We start from the raw sequence: 24,582 nt of genomic DNA on the forward strand, positions 1-24,582 counted from the left end.
TAGTAGAATCTAAAAGCCAGGACTTTTAGAACCAATCAGTGATTTTGGATGCTTCAGTGTTTTTGATTCTCTATTTGAGATGCTTGAGAAGGGTCTGAATTTTCAGAGGACAGGTGAACAGTTTTTGAAAACCAAGCTGCTTTAAGGGGCCTCAAATAGACCACTCACTGCTCCACCCCCCAAAAATGAGGCATCCAAAATCACTAGACACTTTTGGAAATCTTGGCCTAACCAACATAATCCTTCCTTCTGAAATATCTACTCAAGTAAAGCTCCAGTGTGTTTCCATGGGAACCTCACCTGAGTAAGGACGGTAGGATCAGGTCCTAGGTCTGTACGTGTATAGGTTTACTTTGATTACACATATCAAGAAATACTTCTTTGAAAGGAAGTACAAAGTGAGAACCCGTAATTTCTCCCACTGAGGTCAACGAGTGCTTTTCCACTGACTTCACTGGGAGCAAGATCAGACAGTAAAATGATTCGTATTTGAAGGAAACAGAAAAATAGTATCTCTCATATGCTGGTGTTCAGCAGAAAAATCTCATAAATAAACATAGGCAGAGTTACTAAAAGGCAAGTAATTAAATCAGTAACTACATTTCACTTGTGGTGACAGCTGGATGTTTTTGATGTCAAGGTAATTTCCACTGTAATTTAAGGAGATAAAGTAGATGTACAATACTGTAATCTGGAAGATTTATATAAGGCAAAATCATCATTTGTGATTTGTTAGAAAGAATAATTAAGGTCCACTTTTGGTTTTACCAATAAGCAGAAATAGCCTATGGCATTTTTTTGATGCCACAAAATGAACTCCAAAGTTAATATACAACAAAATTATGCAAACATTTTGAGAAGGGTGTGTCTGAGTTTTAGCAAATTAAAATGATAAAATGATCTATGCTCCTTCCACCCCCAAAAATCTATAAAATAATGTTAAAATATGATTTTTTTAAGGCTCTCATACCTGGCTACTGTGAAATTCAGACTCCCACAAAACACTGCGAATCTGATCAATCCTGCCAGATATATAAAGTAAAATATAAAAAGTGTTTTCTTTATATATATATATTTGTATAAAATCAAATAAATATGAAAACATTTGTTCACGTTCCCATTTCTCTCTCACTCTAAAAACTAAAAAACAAACAGTATGTTTGGTGGGAAAATCATATTCGTGTGTGCATCTTCCTGAAGAACTAGAAATCAAAGCAACCCATCTGCAAGGCAATGGAGGCATTCACTTCCAGTTCACAGTATTGCAGTTAGAAGTACAGTGAGGTCTAAGGAAGTGATGGAGCAGGTGCTGCTCAGAACAGGGAAGGAGGAAGTGGTCACATGACAATACAGCACTGACATCGCTTTTTCTTTTGTGTACCTGGGACTGGTTCCATGGGGAGAATTTCTTCTTTCCCCTCTGGAGAGGAGGGCTCTGTTGTGTCAGACACAGGCCTTCCGGAGACCAGTTCGGCTGCATTTCCATCCATGGTAGATACGTCAGTCACGGTCTTCTCACGCAAGGACTTTTCATCATCTTCATCGATGAGGACCAGTTCTGCCTTGATAGTTTCATCATAGCCCAGCACTTTTTTTGTCTCCTCTTCATCATCAATGTTTTGGTAACCCATAAAAATCATTGTCACTGGTTGATCCATGCTGGCCTCTGGGACTTCATCTCCAGAGATTTTTGCTTGGTATTGAGGATTCCCAGAATTCCCCTTGCTAGGTTTATGTACCATTTCTAATTTTGCCTCTTTGAAGAGCATTTGTTCCTTCACGTGGCTAAGGTTTCCATCTGCTATCACATTCCTGGCTGACACAGTCATTTCATACCCTCCTCTTACACTTGATTGTCCAGCTTTCTGTATAAGTTCATCTACATCCTTTGAGCTTAATTTATGTACTCCATTTTCTACCACTGTGCTTCCAGAGTGAACCTCATAGACTACCTTGGTAGCATCATCATAGACTTTGAATCCTCTTTGATGGGTCCCCTCTGGGCCAATAGGTGATGCAGAGAGAATCTTGGTCTCTCCGGTCTGTTTGTCTTTCTCCACATTAATTTCCATGGCGTACAAAGCTTGAATGAAAACAAGAGAGGAAGTGCATGTTACAACAAAAAAAGCCAGTGAACGGTTAATTGCCAAACAGACAGAGAAAACTACTGTGCTCATTTCCTATGAAGCTATTTCTAAAGAGCCAAGCATTCTACGTTAGAAGTGAGGTGCGTACTGCGAACAGAGCTGGTTATTACAATACAGTACTTTACGTAACTGGATGCTAGGCACTCCTGTTGTAAACTAGAGATACTCTTCCAACTAAATCTGTGCAAAAAGGGGTTCTAGTCAATTAGAAGCGTGAAGATCATTTAGGTTAAGTGGGCTCATGGTGTACTTTTGACAAAATGAGATGACAACATGCAGGTCTACCACAGCCTTCCTTTCATCTTTGTGCTTGCCTCAGGTTCCAAGAAGAATTGATCTCAAAGCTCTTCAAGTGCTCCCCCTCCTACCATCCAGCCCACAAACAGCTGTTAGAAAATTTTGTTTGGGAAGGAATAAAATGTCCCTGACAGCTTGTTTTATTATTGAATACTAACTCCTATGTATGTCTTCCATCCCTAGCTCTCAAAGCACTTTACAAAGCTTGGTAGTTATCATTATCCCCTGCTACACAGATGAGGCACAGATCACGTAAATGACATGCCCAGCGCACACCGCAGGTCAATGGCAGAACTATGAACAGAACTCAGTTTTCCTGGCTTCCTATCCAGTCCTCTGTCCATTGGATCAGTAAGTAACTTAAGGAAGTTAGGTTGTTTTCAATACAATCAAAATGTTAAAAAGTACATATTTAAAAAGAAAAAGAAAGCACAGAAGTACCCAAGCTGATTCTTTTTATGGATTCCTAAACATTGTTTTCAAAGGGGAGACAGTATAGGGGTGAACTTGATTTCAAAACTGGACCAAGCAAAGGGTAATAGACACTCATGAATTCCAGACTAACAAGGAAAACATTCCCCAGCATGAAAGAGTTAAGAAAGGTGCAGTAACAACAAGAGCATTGTGATCACCACACAGTGGGGGAGACAGGCAGCCCACACACAACTATATCCCTCATTTTGAGGTCATGGTGCAAACTTTAGAGCTCAATTTTCAAGGTACAGTTGTAAAGGTCTCTCAGCTTGTCTGAATGTAACTGTCTATTTAAGTGCTCCTTCTATGAAGATGAACACATTTTGTCTCCTTAAAAGGTACTAACACACTATTAATTGCAGTTGCCATGGTGGGAGTTGTCTCCAGCTGTTGTGAAACTTACCACGTTGTCTCATGAAAATTCCAATTCAATGGACCGCAACAAAATTACGAGGATTTCTCTTACTAGAGGAGATCATCACTTGATGAATACAAAAAACCCCAACCCCATGTAAATTGTTACACTGTCCGTTAGCAGTGCTGCATTTCCTAGGACGGATCTTCAATACAATCCATATACATTTTTCTTGAAAATAGTGATAACATAAAAATTACCTGAGCGTGGTTTCAATTCTCCCTACTCCCTCACCATATTATCAAGCTTCTGTATAGATTCCTAGGGCCAAACTCTGTCATAGCATAGAGAGCATATAATATTGTGCATAATAGACTTCTCTTTGCATATCTAGAGAAATCCACTGCTGCGTTAAATACTTTTGAGACACTTTGAGCTATGCACCATGCATCTGAGATTACAACCAGCAAGATTCTGAGCAGCCACAGTGAAGGTTTCCTAGATCCCTACTGACTTTATAAAGTGGGACAGTCCCATTTTATTTGCTTGTATGTATATATTGATTTACACTTCAGTGCTTGGTCAGCTTTCTCCCATCCTCTTCTTCAGTTCCCTTATGCTTTTGCTCACAAAGACAAGAGCTGAGTTTAACGGGGGGGTGGTGGACTGCTAGTTCTTGGTCCTTCTACATGGGACCCCTTGAGTAAGGCAGTTAGTGGCTCACCAGCTGCTTTCTTCCAAATTTACCTTTCTGTCCAGTGCCCAGCAGGTAAGCAAGACAACTGTCTGAAACAGGAATTCCTATAGCTTATTGACAGGAAAAGGCATGACTGCCTGTATCTACCTGGCCGGTGCCCTTATGAATTGCTAGATGAAAGTGCATGCCAAGGGGAGCTGCTGTGGAGCGCCCTTCAGTGCTTCTCCAAGCAGGAGGAGTGCAGTGTGGTCCTGTTCATTTGCTCGCCAACTCTTGCTCCTGAGGGCAACACACATTTGCAGACTGGAGTGGGTTTATGAGCTCCCCAAGTTACGGGCCATCACTTTAAGCTGCCATATCATTCAGTGCTCTGCCCAGTGTTATGAAGGGATCATGCCCTGCTGCTTGTGCCAGGACTGGATGTGTGGAATAAGAGGCCCCTACGACAGCTTCCTGCACTTGTGTACAAGTACACCCGAGGGCTGGGCTGAAGTTAGCTCGGAGCACTTAAAGCAGAATGGTGGTTTGTATTCTTTGTTGCCATTTAATTGGCTGATTGGTTTTAGTGTCTCCATGTGTATCATTAGGGATAATACATGACAAGTAGCAAGTTTCTGTTGTTTGGTTTGTCCCCATTTTGGGATCTCTGAGACTCATGTTTCTAAAGTTTCATCTAGTACTTATTATTTGAACCTTAAATCCAAGTTACAGAGACATGAAGATGATTAAACAAGAGAAGAACCCCATTATTACTGTGCAGGAGCCTGCTTGTTTTTGGCTGGGATTTCTGGGAGGAAGTGTCATCTAGGGGCTAGGGCCTGGGGCTAGGAGTCAGAACCTCAGGGTTCCAGTACTGGTTCTGCCCTGACTTTGATTTCTGATATTGAGCAAGTCACCTGATCACTCTGAAATGCTCAGGCTCCTAGTGAGCAAACACTTCCCCGCTCAGTCATGGAAAAGTTGCTGTCATTTTCAAATGGAGTGTCTGTTTCAGCTGTGAGGCAGTTCAGATTGTTTAATGCAGAACAGGGCTGTGATTTTCGAAGTCCTCCAAGTGCGGAACACCCAAATGAAGTCAATGGGAATTGCACCTATGGAAGGATTGAAGACTGTGCCAGCATCTATATCTGACCTTGCAGGACTCAGAGCCTCCACCCTTTTGGAATAAGGTCTCCAGAAATACAAATAAGTACCAACTTGTCCACATTTAGAAAGAGTTGCAAGATGCATCTCTTTGTCCAGATGTCCACTCTTGATGTACAATGATCTCCTAGGCATTTAGGGTCAGAATTTCAAAAGAATTCAGAACACTTGGAAGATTGCCATTCAATGACCATTTAAAACACTAGTTGGAAGGAAGGAACTGTTTTCTCACTGCTCATCTGTGTTAGAAATTAACAGATGGGGTTATATCTTTAAATATTAAGGCACTGATTTGGGAGCTTATTGTCATTGTTACAGATTCCTTTATTCCCTTCAGCTTGATTTCAGAATGTCGCACCTGGGACTCTTACATTAGTTAGCTCTTACTCACAGAAATAGTGCCAATGACTTGATTAAAACTACTCCTATGAGTAAATGCACATTGATATAAGCAAATATTCCACAATTCCACCCTTTATAAGCAGACCCTTGCTAAAATGTATCCCCACTGGAAAAGCAGAACGAGAGAACTTTGCTAACCTTTGCTTTTGTTAATCTTCTTGCAGATGAAATGGGAATCTAGCATAATACTTCCAAAAGTTGTTGAAAAATAAACCATGTGATTAATTTTTGTTTTTGCAGTTCTTATCAAACAGCAAAAAGCAAAACTTATAAATACGGCTGGAAATTGGTTGATAGTGAAGCGTTGAAAGTACAACAGTACTTGAAGATGAGAGCCTGCATTACTGTTAGTACACTTTCTGTACAAGTTTAATTACAATGTAACCTGATTTAATATTTCACAAGAACAACATCCCAGAGTACATCTTAAGGCGTACTGCTTCTTCCTGAACTATCAAGTCTGTTACTTTTTAAAAAGATGTTTTCAACAAACTTTAAACATGTAATAAAACAAAGCTTATGTTAAAGAATCTTGACTGTATGAGCTGCTTGCCCTATCCTTTAAGCTGTTGCAGTGCATGAAGTCCAGTTTCAAGGAAATACACAAGCAGGCCGAGCTTTTAGGATATGTTATGGAGGATAGCAGAGACTATTCTTTTCGTGTTTTTGACACAATGGAGCAAGAAGCACACAGACAAATGAGATGTATCAATCTCTGTCTAAGGCGGGTCAGATTTAGCACTGAGATGTCCTTTCTGGGTGCCCTGAAAAGAGGAGCTCAATCAAATGAAGGGTCCCCATTTGTGGATAGCACCTCAAATTGATACACTCTCTTGTTGCATGAAATAACTGGAATGCCAATGTACCCTCTTTCGTTATTGCTACTCTGGGATGGCAATGACGTATCGAGCTGCATGTTGGCATTAATGCATGGAGCATATGGTTTTGAATAGAACAATATTGAAAAGATAAGTAAAATCAACAGCTAGGATCTTGCTCATAAATTGCTCCAGTTTAGAAACGCACTGAGGCTGAAATTCTGTAACCCCAGCCTAAAACACACAGGCATGTAACATCTTTTTTTGCCCCCTAAAGTGTTAAGCATTGTGCTGAAATAAACAGCTCCTTTCTGTTCTGTAAGGTTTTACGCACATATTGAGTCGTGTGTGTGTGTGTGGGTGGATGTGTCTCGTTCATCTCAATGGAAATTGTGTGGGTGCAGGACAGGTGCTATTATCATGGCCCACATTCCACACATTTACATCAGCAGAGATGGAGAGAGAATCAAGCTGAATGCTTCCATTAAAAAGAAATCTGCCAAGTGTACAATGCTATTTTTTAGGACTCACAAGCTATGTAATATAAATAAATGTCTTTGAAATTGCTTGCTGCTGTTCAAAGAGCCTCGACTTGTTCACAAAATAAAAATCATGTGGCATTTAAACTATATCTGGGCACCAGTCCCATTAAGGTTAATATATATATATATAAACAGAAGTTTGGATTGACTAATAGAATACAGATCTCCTTGAGACTTACCAGTTACCCTGCTTGATCTGTCCCAACCAGGAACTGGCTCTGCTGTTCGTGAATAGAGGGTTGGGAGTTCGGGGATCTGGGAGTAAATGTAATTTACTGCATCTGGTGTCAGAGAACAGAAAATACAGTTAATGTTATGAGCCCTCGTGGCTTCATTGCTTAGACAGCAGAGTGTTAACTTATCAACCCAAACAATAGACATCAGAGCTTTGTACTGGATAATTGGATCAAAGTAAACAAAGTGCAAAGTCACTGTCATGTGATTGCTGTTCAGTAGACTAGCTGAGGTAGGAGGGAACACATCTAGATGACTCAAACGTTGTGTCAGCTGCACACATCAAACTATTTGTCAGGCGCTTCTGGATTTTATCAGGTCAGTGACCTCAACAGAAGAATGAACCCCATGTAATGGGTAGAATAAAGGATGTTTTTATAGAGAAATACTCATATAACATGAGGTTTAAACACTCTGGAGGTAACTGAGTGATCAAATGGCATGACAGGCCAGCTCCTCTATATCAGTCATGCCTTATATCAGTCATATTAGTTTTGTGTTTTATAGGTTGGTGAGCTGGCATTTGGCTGAAGTTTAACCTGTAAGGGAAATACTGTCTCCATGCTGGTTGATCCCATGCTCACTTGACATTCGGTGGGAATATAACACCTTCCAGTTCCACAGTGCCACCCTTCAGCCAAAGCCCTCTGGCCCTGAGTCAACAAGAGCCTAACGTGAAGCATTAACTTCAGTAGAACTACTCACATGCTTACAATTGGGCACATGCTTCAGTAACTTGTTGAAATGGGACTTGAAAGTGGTCAAGAAATATTGACTAAACCTCACAACAGTGCTGCTGGGAGGTAAATTAAGGGAAATGCTTACAGATTCCTAAATTACACACGGATAGGTTAAGTGACTTGCCCAAGGTCACGCTACCAGCCAATGGCAGAGTCAGAAGTTCTCAGGCTCCTGCTCTAGGAACTTGTTTCTGGGTTTAAGCACACAAGACAAAGTAATTATCCAGGATGTTTGCATGCTAGATGGAAGAAGAAATACCATATTTTGATTCCTGAAGCAACACTGACGTATGGACACAAGGTGTATTTCCTGTGGTTTGTTAAATCGACTCCATATTTCCAGGCACAGCTGTTTGCCTCACTCTGCTGATCGCTGCATTGATCCCCTGAAATCCTATAGTCTAGTGATTCCTGGTCCCCCAGGGAACAATATGTATAACGATCCTGGAGTGAGGCCCCCTTCTCACTCAATTACAGAGACAGAAAGATGTCTTTATTGCTATCTTCAGTCAGAAATGTGCCTCCCTCACAGCCTCTGGTAAAAAAATAAATCTTATCTATGGCATGGTACATTTACCGACCCCACCCCTACTGAAATGCGACATATAGAGACTGTTTCCTGGGGTCCCTGATTTTCAATCTCACTTTGTACTGCAAGGTGTTTGGCATTATAGATTTCATTATAACTTCTTGATCTTGGTTTATTTCAATCAGAATGGTCCACCTCTGTCTCTACATTGTGGAACTTTCCACCTCCTCTGGTGACAAGTTCTATCTATCTGAGGTACTCAAATATCCCTTCCTTGAAGTAATACCTGAGTGCCTCACAGCCTTTAATGTATTTATACTCATAACACCTTTGGGAGCTAGGAAAGTGATACTATCCTCATTTTATAGATGAGGTAACGAGACAGCACGGGACTAAGTGACTTGGTCATGGTCAGACAGGAAGACTGTGTCAGAGTAGGGAAATGAACCCAGGTCTACCAAGCCCCAGGCTATCATCCTATCACTGGACCATCCTTTTGAGAGAAGCTCAGGAGCAAGACAAGGCAATTTTCTCTGCCACCCTCAGAATTTTGCCAAAATCTATAATATTCACCAAATGTTATGGTAAATAAGAAATTCTGAATTCTCTGTTCTCTCAAAACTCAAATCTTCCAGTCCTTGGGGTTAAAAAATATAAATGATGTTGTTTCTTCTAAGTCTGGCGTATACTAGTCTTGTTAAAACAATAAATACTGGAGGGGAAAAAAATCTGCCTGCTTTGGTCTCTCTCATAGCTTATAAACAGAAGAGATGGGAAGGTCTGTGCAGCGTCTGTCTGTGAGTGGACCCATGCAGGAGGGGGAGAAATCAGGATTAAGAATTCATTTGGTGGCTGCTTCATCTATTTCTTTGTGCGCAAATGTGCACCTCACAAAACCCACCATCACAATTGTTGGTAGACTCAGTAAAAAGGTGAAGCAGAAAAGGGGTCTGAAGGCTGAATTACGCTCTGATCTCTGAAGCGGTGTCTGTGCTAGGAAAGTCAGGACGTGGTGGTAAAAGGGCCTGAGGTCTACACTAGAGCCTCCATCACTGGTATCATCAGTAAAGCTGCACAATTGGTGAATTATAATCATGGGCGAGTATTATGGAGCTGACAACCTAGAAGTCTTCCTCCCGCTCTTGGCTGTGGCGCCTTAATTGAGTGAGGAAACTTCCATTGCCACTGCTCATGCAGTATCCATTGTGGGTGTAAATGGAGAATGGCATTATCTAAAACGGCCAATCCAGCATCGGTCACCACTACAGAACCCACATTCCTCATAGAAACACATATATGCGATTTGTACCAAGTGCCTTTGAAAGCAAGAGCTGGGTTTGGGAAATATTCTTTATTTCACACCTCAGCAGGCAAACGTAAGCCTCCCGAACTGGGCTGTCTGTTTTAAATGCATAGTGCCATCTGAAAGCTTTTTTGTTTTGCTGCAATAAGGCCTGAGAGAAACAATTATTTAGGACACAGCTCACTGAGCAATGGACAGTAACAGCTGCTCTCTCTTTTACAAGGTTTCTTGCTTTTGAAACACGAGTACCGTTCCTTTGTGCAGTGATTCTGGGAATCTGCATCAGCAAGTTTCTGAAATCCGTTTTCCACACGCAGAATGGCTGGCTCTTTCCTATGTGCCAGAACATGAAGCAGTTTGTTCTGGAAGCAATGGAAATCCAATAAATGGTTGTTCAACCAGACTATGGAGGGTCTAGTTGGAACAGAAAACTCGGTACCAGGACATCTGTGTTGCAATTCCTTCTCCAACAGTAAATCTCTCTAGGGCCTTGGGCAAATCACTTCATTTCTTTGCTCTGCTTTCCCCATCTTTAAAAAAGGAATAATAATTATCCTAACGACAGGGTGCTACGGGGGTTAGCTAGGTTTATATTATACAGAAGGGGTATTAAACACTGCGCATCAGGGCTTAAGCCAAGCTCTAACTATCAAAGACTAGGATGAGATCTAATGTAGCAGGCAGATTATCCACATCTGTTACTGTGGGGTTCTTACTCCTTCCTTTACAGCAGGTGGTGCTGGCCACCATCTGAAATAGACCATAAGAATTGCCAGTGTGGATGAAAACCATGTTCCTAAAACAAACTGAAGATGAAAAGAACGATGTTGTTATAGAACTGCTGCCACCTTACTGTCTGACCTTGGTCACATCCCTCAACCTCTTTCTACCTAACATTTTACTTTGCATCTTTACAATGGACACAATCGACCTACTTCACAGGGGTGGTCTGAGGTTTAGTTAATGTTTGTTCAGGTAAAAGGTGCTACAGTGCATAAGTGGAAAAAATATGAATCAATTTGTTTCTTTAAGTGGATGGGGATATTTTGCTTCCTACTTTTGGTGTGTTTAGATTATTTAAAACATTCTTAAAATTGGAGCCCTGGTATTGCGAGTTACTTACAACACATTAAACTTTAGGATTAGGGCATTTTCCACACCATCAGCCAAATGAGTGCTTAGGAAAACATATAGAGCCACATCTCCTAAGAGCTCAGGGCAGGTTTTCAAGGGCTCAATACCCAGAAACCGGGCCAGGCTTGCAAACGAGCTCAGCACTCATGAAGGCACATACGTTAGGCTAGATTTACAAAAATGCTCAGTAGCCTGCAGCTCCTATGGAGATACCTGTGACTAGATGTTCATGTCAGCTCCTCACCCAACACAGTGAGTTCTTTTGAAAATCTGGTTGCTTATTTTGGTGCCTAAACACGAGCAGAGCTCTTCTGAAAATTCCAGCCTTGGAGACCAGAGTCTGTTCACCGTTATACCTGTGCCACCCTCTAGAATTCCATGGAGCAGAACTGGCACACGTTGATACATCTAGAGCAACTCCATGCAGCTACACTGGATTTACAAATATGTAATGGAGATCAGAATATGGGCCACAGGGTGTCCCGATTTCCAAAGGATTAAAAATCAAGTTTGGCTGAAAGGCCTGGATTTCATTACGCTTTGGTTTGGGGGTATATCTGAGTGACCAACATTATTGTAAATGTGGCATTTGGACATTTTAATGGAGATGGAGCCAATAAAAAGATTAATAAAAAAAATCTACAGCTGAAAAGCAATGAACAGGAGGAATGAGTTAAAGACAACAAAAATCCACACAACTCTTTTGAAGATCTCTGCGTCCATCTTGCTAATTTGGTTTTAGACCTCTGACTGTGAACAGGGCAAAGGAAATGGTAATGGATCCTGCTCTATCTTTTCCAAGCATCTCTATGTGAGGAACACGGTATGAGTCGGGTTTCCGGGACTGTCGTTTTGCCAGACAAACTCTGATTCATGTTTAATCCACCCACAGGTTTGTGCCTAAAGGCAAGTCTACACTAGAAGCGCTACACAGGTGCAGCGGCGTTACTGCAGCATGCCTGGTGAAGATGCTCTATGCTGAAGACAGAGCATGCTCCTATCGGCATAATCATCTCCACAAGAGGCAGAAGCTGTTGCCTGGAAAGCGTCTCCCACTGACATAGTGCTGGAGTGGACAGCGCTTAGGTCACTGTAACTTGCGTTGCTTAGGAGGGCATCTTTCTTAAACGACAGTGTAGACATGCCTTAAATCTATTGCAGGCCATGTTCATTCTTAATGAAACTCCTCTGAAGTCAATGGAATTATGCCAGCAATGAATCTGGCCCAGTGTGTTTTCCTTGTCTCTTCATACTTGTCTCTTCATGTCCAGTCTAGTAGCATCTTCTCAATCATTCCGTTTATTAACAGCAACTTGCAAAACCCATTGTGTCACTGCAATTGTGCTTACTGTTCTATTGGTTAAGACAGCAGGCTGTAATGAGCTTAGTAAAAACATGTACGGCCAAGAGATACTAGGGTCAAGTTCATTCCTGATGGAGCTCCAATCCAAGGAGTTCCACCAGATCTGAATGTGGCTTATACTTAGTAATTGCTCTCTGTAATCCTAGCCTAATCGAGTAAACACGGTATACATCGAGCCCAGCTCTATACCGTGTCTCCAATGTCCATTGCAGCATTGTGCAGTGAGAGCTGTTGCATTTTGTAGCACATCTCATGCCTTGTTTAAATTAAAGGTTTGTCAGCTCTTTGTCTGCGATGTGCCACCAGGGCACTGATATGCTGTGAGCTGGCTGTAGTATGCCAATGTAAGAGTCAGCATGTGACAGGCCTGCTGTCCCCAGCCTAGTCATTTCCCTTCGGCGTCCTCTCACCAGGTGAGCTGAAGCAGTCGGTCAAAGTGCAGTTAGGCTGTGGAAAGTGACAACGTTGGAGTGATGTTTATTTGCCTCATTGACTTAGAGTTCAAAAATGGTCATTTAGAAATAGAAAAGATGTCTTTTTCCATCTTCCAATTCAACCTGACGTCTCTTTGATCCATGAGTCATTTTTCTGATGTTTGAATTAAAAGGAAGATGTTCAACAGCCAGTGTCTCAGATAGAAAAAACATGAGCACAGAGCAATTTATTCTCTGGTTTATGGACTCTGCAGCATGGGGCATGGGTCACTTGCCTGGATCATCTGGGCATCTCTCACATGAACGTCCTGCCGGTTCATGGGCCTGGAGCATTGGAGCACTTCAGCCCCTCTTTTTGCGGCCCGTGGCACATACTAGTTGTGTCTCCTCAGGGCTGTAATGCTTTTGTCTGATGTCGGGTGGCCTGAGTGTGGATGTTGGTGGCCTGTGCTGTACAGGAGATCAGACTAGATGATCTGGTGGTCCCTTCTGGCCTTAAACTCTGTGACTCCAGAGGGTGCAAGCAATTGACATGAGAGTCAGGAGTGCTAGATGGCCACTCGGCTCTGTGCTTTAGCAGGTTATTCCTTCATTGTCCATCACAGGTTTCCTTGCCCTTTCCTCTGAGTGATCTGGCAGTGGTGATGGTCAGAGAGATGGTTGGGCTGCAGCAGTTCAGCTGTTTCTATTTCCTCTGAAAGATGTTTAAAAATTTACATAACGAGACAGCTCCCTATTGGCCACATACCCGTTTCTTCCTACTGAGATCAGCTATAGGTTGTGCTTACTAACTTGTCTCCTGTTCAGACGGCAGAAAGAAAAAAGATTATTAATTTTTGCCAAACACTGATCTTTGGTCAAAGATCCTCCATGTGGCGGGCTTGCAACATGTACTTTCTCTGGGAGAGCAGAGCACAAGCGGCTTAATGGTTCATTCGTGATATCATGTATAGGAAGCTCTGGTCCTTGCCCTGAAGAGTTTATAATCTAAGGACAAGGAACAGATGAAGGGCGAGGAGCAGCAATATAACATACAAGTGAAGCGGTTATGATGATGGTAGGCACACATCTCACCAGCTGTATTTTTGCTCTGATTATCTATTTATATTATAAAAGCTTAGTTTTAGTTTGCAGCAGCTTTGAATTGGGGGAAGGGATAGCTCAGTGGTTTGAGCATTGGCCTACTAAACTAAGGGTTGTGAGTTCAATCCTTGAGGGGACCATTTGGGGGAACTGGGGTAAAAATCTGGGGATTGGTCCTGCATTGAGCAGGGGGTTGGACTAGATGACCTTCTGAGGTCCCTTCCAACTCTATGGACATTCTTGTCAACCTCTGCAAAATCCTGCTTCTTGCTAACTTGGGAGGAAAGTCAGTCTCAAGATGTAGGTAAACTTTAATGAAAGAAGTCACTTTTGGATCCTTGAGAAGCACCACTAGAGAGGGTGCTATGATAAACCCGGAAAATACCCCAGCCACCATTTTATAACTGGGGTTGCCTACTTTGAGACACTTAGGATCAGTTTTAGAAAGGCATTTTTTCATACAAAGGTGCAGATAGGTACCAAATTGTATTTACAAAAGTGTCTAAGTGCCTAGCATCCATTGAAATCAAGCAGAGCTGGGTGCCTAACTCACCTAGGTGCTTTTGAAAACTATCTGCGCCTTTGTGCCTAAATATCTTTGACTATCTGGCCCCAAAATATAAGTAGCCAGGTTTTCAAAGGTGCTGAGCACTTGCAACTGCCATTGACTTTGGTACCAGAAAGCAGAAAATCAGGTCACCCGGTATATAGGTGCCCGTGTATGGATGTAGGTGATTAAGGGTAAGAACTCATGTTAGAAATGTCTGGGCTAAATGTCTGGCTGTGGCTGGCCCTGCACAGGTACATGTGGGGGATGGGTGGAGTAAGAAGGGGTGCAGAGAGCCCTGCCCCAGCTTTCACAGTGCCTGTCACAATCAGAAGCATTCACCCTAGGAACAAAACATTTGCCTTGCTGGCTTTGTCTCTATTCTGGTGTCCCTCCTCTGGCAATGGCCAATTCCAGATGCTTCAAAGCAAGGCCAAACAATAACAATTGTATAATAAAGTCTCCTAACTGGCAAAGATGTATCCTGCCCTGCAGGTAGAATTCCTTTTGGACACCTGTAGGCAAGATAAAGCCTGACATATGTTAGGATGGCCTCAGGAATGTCTGATGGCCTCTTACTCTTACAAAAAAATCCTCTCACCACCAGCAGCCTATAAACGTTTCCAATAAAACAGCATTTAAAAGAGGAGAGAGAACTGTAGCCTGCATCAGTGAAGGGAGGCCCTTTGATTTAGATCAGCTGGCACTCTTCCCCAATGCATATTTTAATTCTTCCTGCTGGGCAAAGGCAGGCTCAGGTTCCTTCTCTATCCCTGCAGCAAAACTTAGATAACTTCTCTGCCTAAAATAGATGGTGCCCCACATGTGGTATTTTTGTTTGAGGTGATCCAAGTGACTCAATCCCAACTGCCTCATCAACAAGGACCATGTGAGCCAATAAACACACTGCCAGGGACACTGGCAGCAGAGTGCACGTTGCCACCCATTGTGTAAAAGCAAAAATTACCACGCTTCTCCGGCTGAAATTTACAGGAATCCCTTCAGTCCATTCCTCCCCACCAAAAAAAGGCAGCCTTGTGATCCCTTCTGACTCCAACTCAGGGCTTGCCCCACAATCTAGGTTTGGTTGCATTTGAAAATACCACTACCTCGATATAACGTGATCTGATATAACATGAATTTGGATATAACGTGGTAAAGCAGCACTCCAGCGGGGCAGGGCTGTGCACTCCGGCGGATCAAAGCAAGTTCAATATAACATGGTCTCACCTATAACACGGTAAGATTTTTTGGCTCCCAAGGACAGTGTTATATCGAGGTAGAGGTGTAGGTGGGAAATCCTGTAGACATGTTGATAATACTATTTAAAGACCCATGGTTTGAGTATCCTGTTTTATGCTGTATCTACTCAGAGGCCTTTGAGTGGAGACACATTGTTTGAGTGGAGACACATTGTCTTGACTGACAAGTCCCTCCTGTCTGGAATCTCAGCGTATCATCTTGCCAATGCCCAGCAAAAAATGCTACTGCTAAAATCATCTTCCTTCTCTTCCCTCTGCAGAGGCCAGATCATCCTCTGCCTCAGGGCAACTTTATACTGCTCCAGTAGTGCAAGGTTGCTTTAAATACAGTAGACCAAGCCCCTGGAGGATCTGCCCTGCTTGGAGGGGTTTCCTTGCAGAGCTTTGGTAGTAGCTTCTACATCTCTCTTCCCATCCCTGCAACTGGAACAAGGGGCATGGCTGGGAGGAAGAAGATGTGGCCACGCTGCCCTATATACTCTGGTAAAACCTGGGTGCAATCGGGGACCCTTGAGGCTGTTGTCTCAGTGCAGAGCAGCATCAGGATGGGAGGGGTTCTACAGATGAGCATCCGGCCCAAAATATCTCCGTTAGGTCCCTCTCCTCCTTTCTGTCAAGCTCAACTTCTAGGCTTTACACAGCTGCAGTCCTGTCTACATCTCTGTCATCGATTCCCACTAGTCATTCTCTTCCTGCTGCCTATACTTCTCCCAGGCCTGCTTCCTCAGGCCTGATCCTGCAAAGACTAGCTCATGAGCTTACCTCTGTGGACTGTGAGTAATCACACTGAGCTCAATGGGACTACTCACATGAGTAAAGTTAGACATGGGCATTAGCCTTTCTACAATTGGAGCCTAAATGTCCCTTCTGTATTCCCTCCCACCCCCGGTTTTCTCATCTTTCCTCCATGCTGTCCCTTACTCTGGAAACACGTCCAATGACCTCTCTCTCTTCAGCCTTTCAGCATAATTTAGTTCCTATGGGCAAGGATGGTGCCTTCATCTGTTGATGAACAGCATATAGTACAGTGATTTATAATTCATAGACTTTAAGGCATGATGGGCTATTAGATCATCCACTCTGACTTCCTGCATAGCACTGGCCTTAGAATCACACCCAGTTACTTCTGCACTGAGCCCAATGACTTGTGTTTGCTTAAAACATTTCTTCTGGAATGTCTTCACTTGAAGTTGTCAAGAGAAGGAGAATCCGTCCAGCAATGGTGCCCAATGAATAATAATAATAAAATACTAATGGAGGACACTGGTCTGCTTGGGTATTTTATAGAGCATGGGGATGGGTGGGCTGGTTAGGTAAAGTCGGGCTGGAGCAACACAGGCTAGTTTTTTTATTAGTGGTAGTTTACATTCTATTGAATCAGAAGCAAAAGAACCAAACTACGACAAGGAAAGCTACTCACGCTGGTAGTGTTTCTTTTCCAGCTGAGGGAAGCTCATTAGAAAACCTGGTTGCCAAACAAGTCCAGAGAAGCTTTGGCTGAAGGCTGGAAGTATTTGGCTGAGGTCTGGAGTAGGTTCTTGAGACAGTCAAGTCAGTTTCTCCATTCCTAACCAGAAGTACTTACTCATGTTAATCAGGGCCTGATGCTGAGCTTGGGCACCACTGAAAAGTGAATTAATGTGTTCCTTTGGGGAGAGCACAGCAGAATGAGCCTTGGTGCAAAGCCCGCTGATGTCACTGGGAGTTTTCCCATTTACTTCAGTAGTCTCTGGATCAGTCCCCAATACGTGTTACACTGTAACTCTGTACACAGCCGCAGTGCACTAGTCCAAAGACTATGTCTAAGGGGTCTGTGAAAGGCTCTCATTGAATCCATAAACTAGTTATTATGTAGACACAGCCGTCAAAGCAATCTTTTCTATCGGTGAGAGTATCACACAGAGAATGTACTTACTCTGGGAAGTAATCTAAATGTAATCAACACAAGTTATTAATCTAAATGAAGAGTAATCGTCATTTTATTGAACTGCTTATGAACACTGTGACAGCACACCACACAAGGGGGAGTGTCTCTAAGGGCTTGTCTACATCAGAAAGTTGCAGCGCTGGTGAGGGAGTTACAGCGCTGCAACTTAGGAGGTGTACACATCTGCAGGGCACCACCAGCGCTGCAACTCCCTGTTTGCAGCGCTGGCCGTACTCCCGTTTTGTCTCGGGTGTAGAGGATCCAGCGCTGGTGATCCAGCGCTGGTAATCAAATATAGACACTTACCAGCGCTTTTCTTGACCTCCGTGGAATAAGCAGGTATCCCAGCATACCTGAGGAAGCCTCTGGTAATCAAGCTGGTCTCCTTCCCCGGCTTGCTCTCGCGTTCCCCGAACCCCGAGCAAGCAGGTCTCCTTCCCTGCGGTTTGCTGGGTGGTTCCGGGAACGCGAGAGCAAACCGGGGAAGGAGACCAGCTTCGCCGCGGTTTGCTCTCGCGTTCCCCGAACCCCGAGCAAGCAGGTCTCCTTCCCTGCGGTTTGCAGGGTGGTTCCGGGAAACGCGAGAGCAAACCGCGGCGAAGCTGGTCTCCTTTCTCGGTTTGCTCTCGCGTTCCCCGAACCCCGAGCAAGCAGGTCTCCTTCCCTGCGGTTTGCAGGGTGGTTCGGGAATGCGAGAGCAAACCGGGAAAGGAGACCAGCTTCGCCGCGGTTTGCTCTCGCGTTCCCCGAACAAGCAGGTCTTCTTCCCTGCGGTTTGCAGGGTGGTTCGGGAACGCGAGAGCAAACCAGGAAAGGAGACCAGCTTCGCCGCGGTTTGCTCTCTCGTTCCCCGAACCACCCTGCAAACCGCAGGGAAGGAGACCTGCTTGCTCGGGGTTCGGGGAACGAGAGAGCAAACCGGGAAAGGAGACCAGCTTCGCCGCGGTTTGCTCTCGCGTTCCCCGAACCTCCCTTGAAGCCGCCCAACAGCGCTGCAGTGTGGCCACATCTAACACCACTTGCAGCGCTGGTTGCTGTAAGTGTGGCCACTCTGCAGCGCTGGCCCTATACAGCTGTACTAATACAGCTGTAACAACCAGCGCTGCAAAATTTTAGATGTAGACATGGCCTAAGTCTATGGTATGTGAAAGGAATTTGCAGCATTTGGTAGCATGTGACAGCGAGGTCTAGGATATGAATATCGTAGGATGCCCTGTTGGCTGCATAAGCCTTTGCTGGCTTCATTTCCCTAGCATGTATATAGAGTTGGTTGGAAATTTTCTGAAGGAATGTTTTCCTATCAGAAAATGACGATTTGTGGAAAGAGAAACATTCTATGGGAATAGGTCTATTACGATTAAACCTTTGATGGAAACCAGGCGTCATGGAGCAGGGCATAGGCAATCTTGCCTGGTGGTCAGAGCTGGAGTGAGAGGCAGAGGCAGGAACCGAACAGAGCTGGAGGGGACTGGAGTAGAGCAGGCGCATGGCTGGGAACAAGGCAGGCACAGAAGAGATCGCAGCCACTGGCCTTAAGAGCAGGTCTGGTGATGCCCAAACCACCTGAGTGACTGAAAGGCAATTAGAGTGTTCAGCTGCAAGGCAGCTACCTGGCCTCAGGCTCAGCCGCAGGCCCTGATTCCTGACACCAGGCACTTGACAGAAACTTGCCTTGTTTCCTGTCAGCTAGCCTGCCTCCCACAAGCTCTCCTACTCCTCAGCAGTCCAGGCTCCCAGGCACACTGCCAGCTGGGCTGCCATGGAGGCAGGGCTTCCAGGCTCCTCCACAGCCCACCTGGAGGTCGACTCGGGAGTCTGGGCTTCCCGACTCCTGGGTTTTTCAGCAGCCTGACTCAGCAGGCAGCCATAGTAATAACAAAGCAACCCCCTCCTCACCCCATCTAACAAATTATAAAAACAATAATCTTCACCCTGTAACACTTAGCAACACATTGTTATTACATATCACCAGTTAAAACTGTAGCTATAAGTAGTGGTATAGAGGCACTTACCACCATCCTGGTGTGAGAAGCTCTGTAAAGACACAAATATGGGGGTCAGTCAGGCCTTCATGTGATGCGAAGTCTCCAAGTTTTTACTCTAGAATTATCTTGGGTTTGCTGTGTACCTCTTTGAGGCTTATAAAGCGGGAGAGAACTACTGAGCTCTAAGGCTATATGTCTACACAATGATAGCAGCAGCAGATAGGGAATGGGTAGCTACATGCCGCCATGAAAAGCAGGTTACGTGCAGCAGTATGTGAAAGACTCAGGCAGGCAGGAGGCAGCGGGGAAAAGACTCAGCCCCTGCCAGAGCCTTTCCCCCACCATTGCAGTCTTTGCCTGCAGTGGGGAAGAGCTCCACTCGTGGGACACCACGCTGCTAAATCCAGTAGTGTAAACAAGGAGTTATGGCTTGGGTGAATAGAGAGCTGTGCAGAGTATAAACTCTCCTATGTACCCACACCCTTCAGGTGTGACTTTCCTCACCCATGCCGTGTGTTGCCAGCTACACTGCTATTCACACCAATGCTAGGAGGCGACGCGTGTGCATAGTCTACGCACTGCCAACAGAAGTGTGCAGAGCAGCTGTACCTTGAGGGCAGCTGGGTGGTGAGAGGAAGGGGATACTTAGTGTCATTGACATGACAACACCTGCTGGTCAAGGTAAAAAGAAATATTCAAGAGTGTGGCATGTGGTCTGGATCCACAACGGAGTGACCCCAACAAAGGGAAGAATATGCACCCAGCGGCTATAGGAGAGATTGTCTATGTACGGGTGTGCTTCTGGACTGGCTGAGGGGGTCATTTCTCTCCAACCAGACTTTTTATTATCTGGCTGCTGTCTTCTTAAGTATGGCTGCAGGATTCCTGCACTTTCACTCCAGTGAAATGGAGAGACCCCCACCGCTCCCCGAATACCAATGGCACACCCGAAAAAAGCCTAGGAAGTCCAGCACTCTTTGGAAAGGCAGATGAGTAGCAAAATAACCTGCCCTAGATAGGTGGGTTTGAAAGCACTGGAGTTATTTTGATCTTGCTCAGTGCACTTCTTATTAGACTCTCCACAGCTATTCTCCCACTGTGCAAAGACACATAACACTGCAAACGCTGCTTTCAATCAGTATTACACCTTGGCTTCACTTTCTTTTAGACTGTAACTTTTTTTGTACCTTTTGAAAGTCCTCAAAGGATTTCTCTGTCTCCTTTAGTTTCTCCAAGATGATTTGCTCTTTGGCAGATATCTGGGATTCTTCACTTTCTAGCTTCTCTATTTCTTGTTCCAGCCTGGAAGACATGGGAAAACCATCCATAATTTATTTCAATGGCATACTAGATATCTGAAGGCAGCATCACCCCGGTAAGTGAACACTGGCTTCCCAGCTGTGAAGGTATTAATCAGGATCTTAAATAGGTCAGGAGACAGTGGGGGAGCTTCAAAATCTTGTTCAGAAATGGTTTCTTGGCATAGGCAGAGGCTAGAGGGAAGACAGGGCTTACAGCATTTGTGGTATAGAAAGGTCTATGTCAAAAAGATGGGAATTTTGGATGTGATCAACTTTTCTCAGAACATTTGCCTGTTAATTTAACACCCCCCACTTCCTGCTGCATTTTGGAAATCTCAGTAGGGCAGGTATATAAACATGCAATAATACTTGGAGGAATAAATATCTCCAAATCCTTCCACACCAAAAAGGACGGAACCGGAAGCAGCTGCTGGAGATTGGCAGGGCACCAGCCCCATTAACAGGATTTCCTGAGCCTGCATGGTGCTCACTTCCAGCAGACAGGACCTTCACTCGGGTCGAATTCTTGGTTTCATTTTTCTACCTTTCCCATTGTTTTTTGATGATAATGGGGGCAGAGCCCTATCAGCCTGCAGGTAATACATACCATGACCTGCCTAGAAAAGCCCTGGAGAGTGATCCTTAGAGATGCAAAATACGCACAGTGCTCACTGATTTCATTGAGAGTTGTGGGCTCTCAGCACTCTTCAAAGTAGAGCCAGAATGATGTTATATTGTAGCTATCTAGGGCCAGATCCTCCACTGGTATAAGTCAGCCTCACACATTGACTTCAGTGGTTTACACCAATGGAGGATCTAGTTCAGAATTTTTCGGGAGATGACATACCTAACTGATATACAACATTATCACTATTTCTGCACCATCCTTAAAAAATTAATTGCCATATTGAATGTTTGATTTGAGCAAAAGCCAAAGTTTCAAAACAGGAATGTCTACAGTTCAGAAAACCTCCTGACTTCAGTGAGAGCTATGGTTGTCCATCCAGCACCTTTTATTCAAGTGCCTCAGAATGGATGTAGGAGTCTCACTTTAGGCACCGAAATGTGAAAGTTTTGGCCTCTATTTCTTTTCTCGCCGGGCTACAAGACAGACAGCATGGCCGAGAATACATTACACAGGAGAGTCAGCCCATCACTGACCAAAGAGCACTCTTTAGAAGACTCCTAACTCAACAAATACATTGGAAATGGACATCAGCAGAACCAGAGTACTAGTCACAAGATGGCTAGCTCCTGTCCTTTCTTTTCCCTTGGCAATCAATGCTCAGTTATCAAGCCATGTTTATACCTCATAGATGAAGATATATGAATTCCTTTTACCTTGAGGCCTGATGAATTTACACTGCAGAAATGGGTGCACACATATTTGTTTTTTTGTGAAATCAGTGGTTTGCAGCATTCCATATTACAAAGTCTGTAATACTGTTTTGTGCTAGCCAAATGATTTCAGGTGGACTGGTAGGTAGGGAAAAAGAATGTGCATCTGACAAAGCCAGAAAATTGCAGTGGGAGAATTAACTCCTTTCCTCTTTTAAACAAACCAGAACTAGTCAATCTATTATCCTACTGAAGTTAATGGAATAAGATGTTACTCAAGTATGAGTAAGGGTATCTAAATATGACCCATAATAATGGAGAGTGGTGGTAAGTGCATCATTTCCTGGATACCAGTTCAGACCTTTGAAGAAGAAGTTTGTCATGGTTGATTCAAGCCAGAAGAGAAAGTTTCTTTCAACCACAAATAAAAAAAAAAAAAAAAGCTCTCAACCTTTGCTTTGATTTTCTTTTATTGCTTAGTGGGCTGTTTGCTGTCGCAGTTCTACTCTGTGATGTCTTTTTCCCCCCTCCTCCCATTCTCTCCCAAAGTCCCTACTGCTTTCATGCCAGACTGCCTGCCTGCTGTCCCAGTTAAAAGAACAATCAGGCAGATGCAACAGTAGATCAACCTCTTTCTGACAGCACATATTGTTCTCGGCTTTCTTTAACCCCTTCTTCGATTCTCTTAAGAAGCAGTAAGAGCAACAAGAGGGGAGAAAGAAACTAGGGGGAAGCTATCAGGGGAGATCGCTGAAGATGCAGGGACATGGATTTTTAGTCTAACACTAAATCAGAATGCCTGTAACCGTGGCCACCAGTATAATGGCACAACTCTATTAAAGGCAATGGAGATATGCTGATTTACACCAGCTGAGGATCTAGCCCTAAACTGGGTACTCTGAAGAGCTGGTCCACTATTGAGAAAAATCTGTCTGGTCAGCTGAAATGCTAGACCTCCAGTCCCTGCTCTTCCTCACTACGAACGATATGAGCAGTGCTGGCCGTTCCAGGAATGTCCAGGTAAGATGTACCCCATGTGTTGCTAAACAGGGCAGATACATTCAGCGCAGTGACAGTGTGTCACATTCCTTGCAGTACCCAAGACTGTGAGGCACCTCTCTACCACCTGCTCTTAGCATGAAGAAGTCTAATCTGTACCCGCCACAGGCAACACAAGAACTTCCCTCCAGGCTTCCGCAGGCCTTGTTCTCTGACGAGTTAGTGATAGGGTCACTCCCACCCCGAGTTCTCCTAGCATCCCCAGTAGTGTCCAGCCCCTTCTCCACTGGGCATTTACAGCACTACCAAACCCATTGTTCCCAAAGGAACAACTTATTAGTTACACCCTGGAACACAGCTTCTGCATAACACATGGCACTTAGATAGGTTTATAGAGAAAACAAGATGAAGTTTATTTAACAAAGAACATATGGTTGCAAACAGGTATAAGGGAAACAAAGGGTATGCATAAAACAAAATTATAGTACACATTCTAGAACAGGGGTGGGCAAATTTTTTGGCCAAAGGGCCACATTTGAGTGGGGAAATTGTATGCAGGGCATGAATATAGGGCTGCGGGAAGGAGTGCGGGGTGCAGGAGGGGGTGCAGTGTGCAGGAAGGGGCTCAGGGCAAGGGGCTGGGGTGCAGGAAGTGTGCGGGGTGTGGCAGGGGGCTCAGGGCAGGGGGTTCGGTGTGGAGTGCGTGAGGGGGCTCAGAATAGGGAGCTGGGGTGCAAGAGGGTGTGGAGTGCAGGGGGGGGCTCAGGGCAGGGATTGAGGGCTCAGGGCAGGAGGCTGAGGTGCAAGGTGGAGTGGAGTGCAGGAGAGGTCTCAGGGCAGGGGGTTGAGGTGCTAGGTGCAGGGTTCAGGAGGGGTTTGGGTTGCAGGCTCCAGCCCGGCACTGCTTACTTTGGGTGGCAGTGGCTTGCAGAGGGGCTAAGACAGGTAGGGAGCCGCTCCTGGAAGTGGCCAGCATGTCCGGCAGAGGCTACTGGGGGTGGGGTGCAGCAGACACCTCTGCCACATGCTGCCCTCACCTGTGGGTACCCCTGAAGCTCCCATTGGCCATGGTTTCCCATTCCCGGTCAATGGGAGCTGCAGGGGGCGGTGCCTGCAGGTGAGGGTAGCACACAGAACCCTCTGCTCTCCACCCCTCCCAGGGGCTGCAGGGATGTGGTGCCAGCCACTTCTGGGAGTGGTGTGGGGCCATGGCAGGCAGGGAGCCTGCCTTAGCCCTGCTGCACATGGGGTGCACAGTCCCATGGGCTGGACTGAAAGCCCTGTCAGGCCAGATCCGTCCCACGGGTTGTAGTTTGCCCTCCCTATTCTAGAGCCTAAACTTAGCTAACGAGGTGCCCTCTTCTCCTCCCGCTCAGAGCCGCATGGTAAGGGGGCGGGGTTGTGAGCTCTGGCGGGCTGAGCGGCAGGAGCTCAGGTCCTGCTGGACCCACACTGCTGCAGTGCTGTCCAGAGCTTCTCCTGGATGCAGTGCGCTGAGGCTCCGGGAGACAGGGGAGGTGGAGGTAAG

At 44.8% G+C, this 24,582-nt stretch overlaps 1 protein-coding gene across 4 annotated transcripts in view; it reads right to left on the reverse strand.

Annotated features, from left to right (window-relative positions):
* PALM2AKAP2 (PALM2 and AKAP2 fusion) overlaps positions 1 to 24,582 on the reverse strand; it is a 526,924-nt gene that overhangs the window by 217,672 nt on the left and 284,670 nt on the right. For 3 of the 4 annotated variants that reach the window (XM_050943033.1, XM_050943031.1, XM_050943032.1), the window contains exons 5-8: positions 20,604 to 20,718; positions 19,444 to 19,465; positions 7,055 to 7,156; positions 1,382 to 2,083 (exon numbers count right to left, since the gene is read on the reverse strand). In XM_050943033.1, the coding sequence (XP_050798990.1) occupies positions 1,382 to 2,083; positions 7,055 to 7,156; positions 19,444 to 19,465; positions 20,604 to 20,718 (941 nt within the window). The remainder of the gene's footprint in view (positions 1 to 1,381; positions 2,084 to 7,054; positions 7,157 to 19,443; positions 19,466 to 20,603; positions 20,719 to 24,582) is intronic. The other variant, XM_050943035.1, reaches the window with a different exon arrangement.

Source organism: Gopherus flavomarginatus, chromosome 3 (assembly GCF_025201925.1).
Source record: "Gopherus flavomarginatus isolate rGopFla2 chromosome 3, rGopFla2.mat.asm, whole genome shotgun sequence".
In the NCBI taxonomy this organism is placed as follows: Eukaryota; Metazoa; Chordata; order Testudines; family Testudinidae; genus Gopherus; species Gopherus flavomarginatus.